Source organism: Aulostomus chinensis, chromosome 15 (genome assembly GCF_037954235.1).
Source record: "Aulostomus chinensis isolate RoL2024-O1b breed Wild chromosome 15, RoL_Achi_v1.0, whole genome shotgun sequence".
Classification (NCBI taxonomy): domain Eukaryota; kingdom Metazoa; phylum Chordata; class Actinopteri; order Syngnathiformes; family Aulostomidae; genus Aulostomus; species Aulostomus chinensis.
Genome location: NC_141334.1, coordinates 15,458,791 through 15,467,500, shown reverse-complemented (window position 1 = coordinate 15,467,500; position 8,710 = coordinate 15,458,791). Strand labels below are relative to the sequence as shown.

At 42.6% G+C, this 8,710-nt stretch overlaps 1 protein-coding gene across 1 annotated transcript in view; it reads left to right on the top strand.

The window, feature by feature from the left end:
• Positions 1 to 8,638, top strand: part of LOC147248918 (moesin a) — a 16,459-nt gene extending 7,821 nt beyond the window's left edge. The window contains exons 2-13 of the mRNA XM_086225729.1: positions 2,006 to 2,089; positions 2,182 to 2,277; positions 2,396 to 2,670; positions 2,753 to 2,836; positions 3,067 to 3,213; positions 3,321 to 3,417; positions 3,500 to 3,663; positions 4,063 to 4,193; positions 4,313 to 4,473; positions 4,589 to 4,681; positions 5,963 to 6,193; positions 6,289 to 8,638. Coding sequence (XP_086081855.1) covers positions 2,006 to 2,089; positions 2,182 to 2,277; positions 2,396 to 2,670; positions 2,753 to 2,836; positions 3,067 to 3,213; positions 3,321 to 3,417; positions 3,500 to 3,663; positions 4,063 to 4,193; positions 4,313 to 4,473; positions 4,589 to 4,681; positions 5,963 to 6,193; positions 6,289 to 6,453 — 1,728 coding nt within the window. The 3' untranslated portion in view covers positions 6,454 to 8,638. The remainder of the gene's footprint in view (positions 1 to 2,005; positions 2,090 to 2,181; positions 2,278 to 2,395; positions 2,671 to 2,752; positions 2,837 to 3,066; positions 3,214 to 3,320; positions 3,418 to 3,499; positions 3,664 to 4,062; positions 4,194 to 4,312; positions 4,474 to 4,588; positions 4,682 to 5,962; positions 6,194 to 6,288) is intronic.
• The last annotated feature ends 72 nt before the right edge of the window (positions 8,639 to 8,710 follow it).

Sequence of the window (8,710 nt, the reverse complement as noted above, 5' to 3'; positions counted from 1 at the left end):
TTTAAAAATAACATCAAGTTTCAAGCAGTCACTGGGTCAAAGGGTCCCTAACACAAGCATTGCATTACACGCCATTCAACAAGCTAGTAGCTTTTTAGATACAACACAAAACTGGTTTAAAGTTTGAAAGATTTATTCTAATGCATGGAAACATGGCACGTGGGCAGGGGTGGGGGTTGGGGGGGGGGGTGTTGAGAGCGAGCGCTAAGAATAGTGCATTGAGTGTTCTTGAACTCAGGCCATGGGAGACACACCCTAACAAAACTAGAAAATTGTTTGAGTGTGGTTCCTTTTAGAAACTGACTCAGGAAATTAGACTGCAGAAACCCCCAGCAGGGTGTTCATGAGCTTAACTACCCCCCCCCAGAAAAAAATAATGATCAGTATAGTATCACCTATGGGTGGCCCTAACCTCTGGTGATGACAGGAAGTGACAGAGGCAAGTGTCCTGACCACTGAATGGGGTTCTGCTGACATGAATGGGAAAGAACGCAACTCTCATCAGCACTGCAACTGGGAAATAATGCATACCATTGTTGTTGAGGGCAGGCGTGGGCCTCAGCCCGCACAGTTATTTCCCAATAGTTATGTATGCTGCTGCTGTTGCTCTTTCGTCGAAGAGGACAGAGAAAATGAGAAATACCCACCTGGATTACTAAATTACAGAGTCGGTTTAGTCTCGTGGAGAGAAAGAAATGCGTTCAGTTCTAAAATGCTGCGATTCTTTTAGGCCTCCTCAATAGGAAACTCTAGGGGGAAAAAAAGACCTGTGAAGAGGTTTATTTACAAGCATGCTAACAGTACTCTTGTTTAATTTTACAGGGACACATTGCTTCACGGAAAGCTGACAGGTTTGCTTGATACATGACAGGATGTGGCGACTCTCATGAGAGCTCAGTGTTTAGCAGCAGCAGCGCCTCAGAAGGCCCATCCACCAAAGGAAGGTCACTTCCTGCAGATAAGTTTCTATACTGAGACAGAGCCAGATTGGTGCATTTGTTATACGCAGTACAAAACTAAGATTCTTGATCTTGTTTTAGAGGGAAATATCATTTTTTTCATGACATAATGTTGTAGTGGTGCTCGACAGCGGCTCAGCGACAGCCGATCATAACGCCTTAGGCTCAACACGGCAGGTGATGACGTTGTGGAGAGGCTCATCGGTGAGTTTCAAAACAAAACAAAACATTGTCACCACCTTTCAGAGTCCCACGCTTAGGAGCACTAACGTGACTAAACTACCACAGTTCTTGTGGTTGTAATCCACAGATGCCATTATCTATATATTAGTGTTATTTGTCATTTCCACCACTGGGGGGCATCATTCGTGAACATTCTACATAACTCCAAGGGCAAAGGAGCCTGCTCTCCTACTCTCAGGCACTAAAGCTTGAGTTCATAGATGAGGTCTGTATATAAATCAGTTGTTCATAGTTATGATCATTCAGGGATTGTCACTTTAATCAGCCTATGATCCAACAACTTGAGCTAATCAACATTTATTGGACTGAAGAAATTGATGGATCGGGCACTTAGAAGAGCACAGCGACACCAACTATTGCAGTTGGGTTTGCGTCTTTTCCTCCGACTTCTGGTGGCTGTTTTCATCTTGTTGGGATGGATGAACCCACGGTCTGCTGTCAGACTGGAATTAACCAGTTCAGCCAGAGCTTTTCAGAGGGGGAACATTTCCTGTGCTGAGGAAGTCAGAATTTCTCTGTTGACACCTCGACTTTCTGGTAATGTGCTGCCCCCTATTGGTGGGTAGTATGAAACATGAAGCACTAGCATGTTCATCTTTCATCAAGTTCTTTCAAGCATCATTTGTAGACCGTTTGTAGGTTGATGCAGGGATTTCCACCAGGTAAACAATGAATGAAACACAAGATCCAGCAGGTGATGGCGATCGAGATATGGAATAAAGCTGATATATGTGAAGTTGAGGTCCCGGTGTTCAGTCTTGAGTGGAAAGTTCCTCATTCCTTATTATTGCTTTCTTCCTCAGATCAGTGTGAGAGTCACCACAATGGACGCTGAACTGGAGTTTGCCATTCAGCCCAATACAACTGGAAAGCAGCTGTTTGACCAGGTATGAGATACTTAACATTTAAGTCATCAGTAAAAATGTTGGTTATAATCTTCTCATTCACGCTTAGTATTGATTCTAAATTATGTTTTAAGGTTGTTAAGACCATCGGACTGCGGGAGGTTTGGTACTTTGGACTTCAGTACCAAGATACAAAGAGTTTCTCTACATGGCTCAAGCTCAATAAGAAGGTGAGCTCCTCTGTCCTAACCGACTGTCTAAAACACTCCTTCCTTTGTTAAGATCCAGCCGTTCAGCGGAACCATTTATATAACCCCTGCCCTTCACCCATGCCACATTGTATTTTAGGTGACAGCCCAGGATGTGAGGAAGGAAAGCCCATTGCTGTTTAAGTTCCGGGCCAAGTTCTTTCCCGAGGATGTGTCGGAGGAGTTAATTCAGGAGGCCACACAGCGTCTGTTCTTCCTGCAGGTGAAGGAGGGAATCTTAAATGATGATATCTACTGCCCTCCGGAGACGGCGGTCCTCCTAGCCTCCTACGCTGTGCAGGCCAAGTATGCTGACTACAACAAGGAGGTGCACACACCGGGCTATCTGTCCAGCGAACACCTGCTCCCTCAGAGGTGTGTAGCTCGGGTCGCACCACCACTGTGTCTGCATTTGTCTCTACACGACTACTGATAATTGGGTGTCTGGTGTTGTCAGAGTTCTGGACCAGCACAAACTCAGCAAGGACCAGTGGGAGGAGAGGATTCAAGTATGGCACGAAGAGCACAAGGGCATGATGAGGTATCCACAGACACACGCTGCTCGCTTCATTTCTGCTTCTCAAGGCCTTTGGATTAGAGGTTTGCATCCTGGTGTGTCAGAGATGATGCCATATTTAGGTGGAATAAAGTGAAGCAGCTGATGAGTTAAAACACGACTCTCTCTCTCCCTCTCTGTCGCTCTCTGCTGAAGACCTTTTTAAAAAAAATATATACATATGTATATATCACAATTTATTTTTTAATCCGCAGAGAGGAATCCATGATGGAGTACCTGAAGATCGCTCAAGATCTGGAGATGTACGGAGTCAACTACTTCAACATCAAAAATAAGAAAGGAACAGAACTGTGGTTGGGTGTGGATGCTTTGGGACTCAACATTTATGAACAGAATGATAAGTAAGTGATGAGTGACATTACACGCATGCTTCACATGACTGGGGTGAATTATCCTATAATTCTTCTCACCTTGACTTTTTGATTTTGTCCTCAAACCTCTTCAACAGAATGACGCCCAAAATCGGGTTTCCGTGGAGTGAAATAAGGAACATTTCCTTCAACGACAAGAAGTTTGTCATTAAACCGATCGACAAGAAAGCGCCGGTAGGTGAACCGGAGTAACAGTTCATAAAACACCTTTCGCCGTTTGACTTGTGTTAAAAATCATGAATGTTGCTGTTTTTAGGACTTTGTATTCTACGCGCCGAGGCTGCGCATCAACAAGCGCATTCTGGCACTATGCATGGGCAACCATGAGCTGTATATGCGTCGCCGCAAACCCGACACCATTGAGGTACAGCAGATGAAGGCTCAGGCACGGGAGGAGAAGAATCTCAAGAAGATGGAGAGGTACGGGTCAAATCAGCAGGATATTGCAATATATTTTAGAGGAACCATTTCAGGACATTTTGGTCAGTTCTTACGGAAATTGGATTTTAAGATGCATGATTTGTGGACATGACATGTTTTGGAAGCTGATCCTGGTTCAGAATTCATCTGACACAGATTTCATGTGGAATTTTGAAGTGGCCGGGTCTCAGGTGACTTCTGGCGGATAATCATGGGGATTGAAAAATGTGTGTATGTTCCTGTACACACTGTATACACTGTTTTTGTTGAAGGTTTTAAAACTTACAAAGTATTGGTTGAGAGCACCAACTGTAACGTATGTGTGATTACCTGCTGCTCCTACAGATCCTCTTGTCAGTCGTGAGGATTATTTATCATCTAAATGTCTTACTCCTTTAGAGCTCTGCTGGAGAATGAAAAGCGGAAAAGGGAAGTAGCAGAAAAGGAAAAGGAAAAGATTGAGAAGGAAAAGGAAGAACTAATGGAGCGATTAAAGCAGATTGAGGAGCAGACAAAAAAAGCTCAACAAGGTGGGTGACCTGCCGGTACCCCACTGTCACGAGATGTGACGAGAGAGGGTTTTTTTTGTTTTGTTTTGTTTAACTTTTTTACATAATGTTTATGTGTGTGTGTGTGTGTGTGTGTACAGAGTTGGAGGAACAAACGCATAGGGCTCTGGAGTTGGAGCTGGAGAGGAAGCGAGCTCACGAGGAGGCCGAGCGTCTGGAGGCTGAGCTGAAAGGTGCTGAGGATGCCAAGCTGACTCTCCTGCAACAGTCAGAGAACCAAATGAAGAACCAAGAGCACCTGGTCAGTCACCACAAAAAAAACTGCTTGTCCGCTCACATCCAAACAATGAATGAAGCAAAAATAAAGTGTGTTTTGACGCTTCATATATCAAAACCAAGACCTGTTATTGTTCTAGGCCACTGAGTTGGCTGAGCTGACGTCAAAGATTTCACTTCTGGAAGATGCCAAAAAGAAGAAGGAGGACGAGGCCACCCAGTGGCAACAGAAGGTACGTCACAGCCGCGTCTACGGAGGAGTAGTCGTCTCCTTTTGAATGAACTGACAGTGCAGCACATAAAAAGTTGTGTGTCTCCTGTACACAGAAAATCTGAATTGATCACACCAAGTAAAAAGGTTTTGTGCTTGGCACTGAAAAAAAAAACCACGCACTCAGCGAGCGCTGACCATGGTCCCTTTCATATTTCCTGAGATTAATAAAAATAGCTAGAGATGAGTCACTACACGTCATATTTTTTTATGAATTGAACAGATCATGAGCCACTTTTTGCCCCGAAACATTGCATTCAAATCAGCTTGGTACTTTTTTTTTGAGTAATCCTACCAAAAGACAGTCAAACAAACTCTGCATTTCTTTTTTTCTTCAGCCTGATTCTGCAGGCAAAGGTCAGCAGCCTCTTCAAACTCGAGTTCGAATCCCGTTCTCTTGTTGTTGGCGTATTATTGTATGAACTGTGATTCATAGAGGCTACACGAGGATTCATTTTGGTGCTCTGACCTTATCTGACGACACAAATATGAGTCAGCGTTCAAAATGAACTCATCACTTTACCCCTTTAATGGAACAGAGTGAGGACGGACGTTCCTGGGGTTGTGTTGCTGGGGGAGGGGGTAAAATTCCTGGCTCGCCTCATGACTTTTTTGGTAAAAACCCTGTGTGCCAGCCCAGCCTTTTTGTATTTTGGGCAGGGTGACTCATGCTGTTTGTCGGCTGATTTTGTTTGAAGGAAATCCTGTTTTAATCTTTTGCTCCATTATGATATTCTGACTGCTGGGCTAAGTGGTGCTTTCCATATTGTGCATTTTTTGGCAAACATTCAGTAGACATTCCATCCTTACTCATAATTTGGCTGTGCAGGCAGCGGCTCCCTGTCGCTGCCTTGTAATGTGTTTTCTGATCCTCGAGCCGATCCGACACCTCCCTCGCTAAGTCAAAACGTGCCTGTAGGTCAGTGAGTTTGGTGACGTCATCTTTCATCTGTCACACAAGGTGCCGGTAGAGGTCAGCGTCTCACTGTGGAGGCGATTCTTTCTGTTAGAAGAGGGGAGGAAAACTTCAAGGCTGTTATCAAGGACCTTTTGTTGGAGTTTGACTCACTGGAGCTTCTGCTGCAGGCTGGCTGAGATGACAGTCACAGTGACTGAGATGAAAGTCAGAACCTTGAGGCAGAGTCCATTCAACAACGACTCTCCATTCGTCGCTCTATTTCATGTGCTTATAATTGTATCACAGAATGACCTCACTCTTGTCCTGCCGCCCCCCACCTTTCAGGCGACCACAGTGCAGCAGGACCTGGAGAAGACCAAAGAAGAACTTAAAAACAAAGTGATGGCGGCTCACATTCAGGAGCCCCTCACCGCTGAGAACGAGCACGACGAAAACGACGAGAGCAGCGCCGAGGCCAGCGCAGAGTTCACGTCTGCAGCCACGTACAAGGACCGCAGCGAGGAGGAGCGCATGACCGAGGCCGAAAAGAACGAACGCTTGCAGAAACACCTACTCGTAAGTCTTAACTGACAACATCCATCATGTTTTCCACATTCATGGGTAAGACCGAATCTCTGAATCTCTCCGGCTGTGGGTTTTTTTTTCTCCAGGCTCTTAGCTCAGAGTTGGCCAACGCTCGGGACGAGACCAAGAAAACGGTGAATGACATCATCCATGCGGAGAACATGCGAGCAGGACGAGACAAGTACAAGACCCTCAGACAGATTCGTTCAGGGAACACCAAACAGCGCATCGACGAGTTTGAATGTATGTGATGTCTGTATTCACCGCGGCAAAAGCCCAGCCAGCTGGGCCATTCTGCCTGGACTGCAGTCCTGCCTCACTCAAGCTGTTTTCTCTCTTCCCTTAAAAATCAGATCCACAACATGACATGGCTGCACAAGAGCAGCACAATGTACAAACATGGATCGGGAAAATTCAATTTGTTGTCATTCCTAACTCTGAATTAAGGCAAGTCACTGGTTGAAAAGGGACATACTGTATTTTATTCGTACATTCCTCTGGAGGGTTTTTATGTCGTATCAGTAATGGGCTCAAACCACATTTCCTGACAAATCAAGTAAACATTTGCAGTTCCTTTTTCTTTCTTTCTTTAGTTTCTGTCACATTTCTGTGTCACGATTTCATAAGAATAGGCCCCGAGGCCTGCCCGGAGCTGTGCCTGCACACATTTGTCTGATGTATACATGCAACACTTTGATCACAGGTCAAAAATGACAGAAGGCTGTTTTTGTGTGTGCGTGTGTGTGTGTGTGTGTGTGTGACATTTTAACTTTACGATCTATGAACATTTCATCTGACTGCTACAATATTTCAACCCGATCACAAGGCGATATCACAAATCAGTTTGACTTCCATCAGTTTGTCTGTTTTTTTGCATTTGCACACCTGAAAGCAACAAGAAGTTGTGACAGTTCATGATTCTAATCATGAAGAAATATATTTCCTTTAAATTATGGAAATTATGTTGCATCACAGACCAAAGAAACTGGGTATGACATTAAATTACATACAATGTTCTAATAATATTGCATTGAATCACAATTAGAATTTTTTTTTTGGACTATTTGGCTTCCCGTCACAAAACATTCAACACAAATTAGAGTTCCTCGATGCAAATTTTGCTCATCGGGTTTCTGTTAATCTTTCTTTTTTTTTTTTACATGATAAAGGTTTTTCCGTGCAGTTCAGGAAGAGCAGAATGTCCGAATCAATACAGGTTTTGCCTTAATATGACAAGAGGAGGAATAATCCAGGACAGCACAAGGAATCACGCTCTCATGTGCTGTCCCATTTCAGCCGGTTATGTTCTCAGCAAAGCTGAATGTTGCAATTTAATATGAAATTCTTAATAAGAAAAAATATCAATGACAAATTTTGATCGATTTTTTTTTTTGTTGCCTTAAATAATAATAAATGACACAAAAAAAAAATAGCACGCACTGGAAAAACACAGTTTGCAAAATTAGTCAAAACAGACCAATGAGCAGTATTTCCAATCCATGCATTTTTGATAAACTGTGTGTATTTAATGACATTTTTATTTTATAATTTGGATTTTTCTGATGTGATAAAATGAAGTGTAAGGTGTTCAAAAATTAAAATACCGCCGAGGATATTTTTGTATTATAAAAATCTAGAAGCGCTCGTCAAAAACAAGGTATTTTTTTGTTGTTACTCTGATGAAAAGCATTTTGAAAAACAGTGTTAGTTGTTGACTAATGAAGCAGCTGTCGTAGTGAGCTGAGGGAACAAGCAACACCCTTCATCATGCGATAGAGCCGAGGAAAAGCCTGATCAATGTTCCCTGTACATTTCCTCTCTGGAGTTGTACACTGTGAACACGTTGAATGTACTTTTTTTTAAAGTAGACAAACAAACAAACAAAAAATGTATGAGCATAAAATTTTCTGATTGATTTTGGCATTCGGGCATGAAAGGGTTTTGCTTGTTCATAGACATTTAGAAATTTAGCGTTTGAAAGATGTATTTACACTATTTTGCAAGTTCAAAATATATGTATTTTAGTGATAGATATTTCTTTTTATTTTATTTTCATGCCTCTTAACGAATGAACGTGTTTTTTTTGTACCAAGAAGCAATTTGTTATCCAGTATCTTTCCCCATTGTTGAATATACTACATGTAACTGCTCTAAAATATAAGAAAGCAGTTACTTCTATTTTGGATACTTTTCCATGCCTGTGCTGTCCTGTAGCTGAAGCACCATGTATCAACAGCCTTCTGGTGAGAATCCTGTAACTTCAACTCGTCTCCAAAGGTGTTGCGCTGAATTTGGTCTTGAGTCAAAAAGAGAAAAGAAAAGAAGAAAGACTGAATATTTGGAAAATTGACGAGAGTGCCTTGACCAGAGTATTTATCAGAACTTTCTGCTTCAAGTCTTCCTTTCACCAGTGAATAAAAGCCAGATAAAACTGCATTCAGTATTGTCACTACTGCTGTTGCTGTTTCATTTGTTTATATTATAGTATATTAGTAGTAGTAAAGGAAA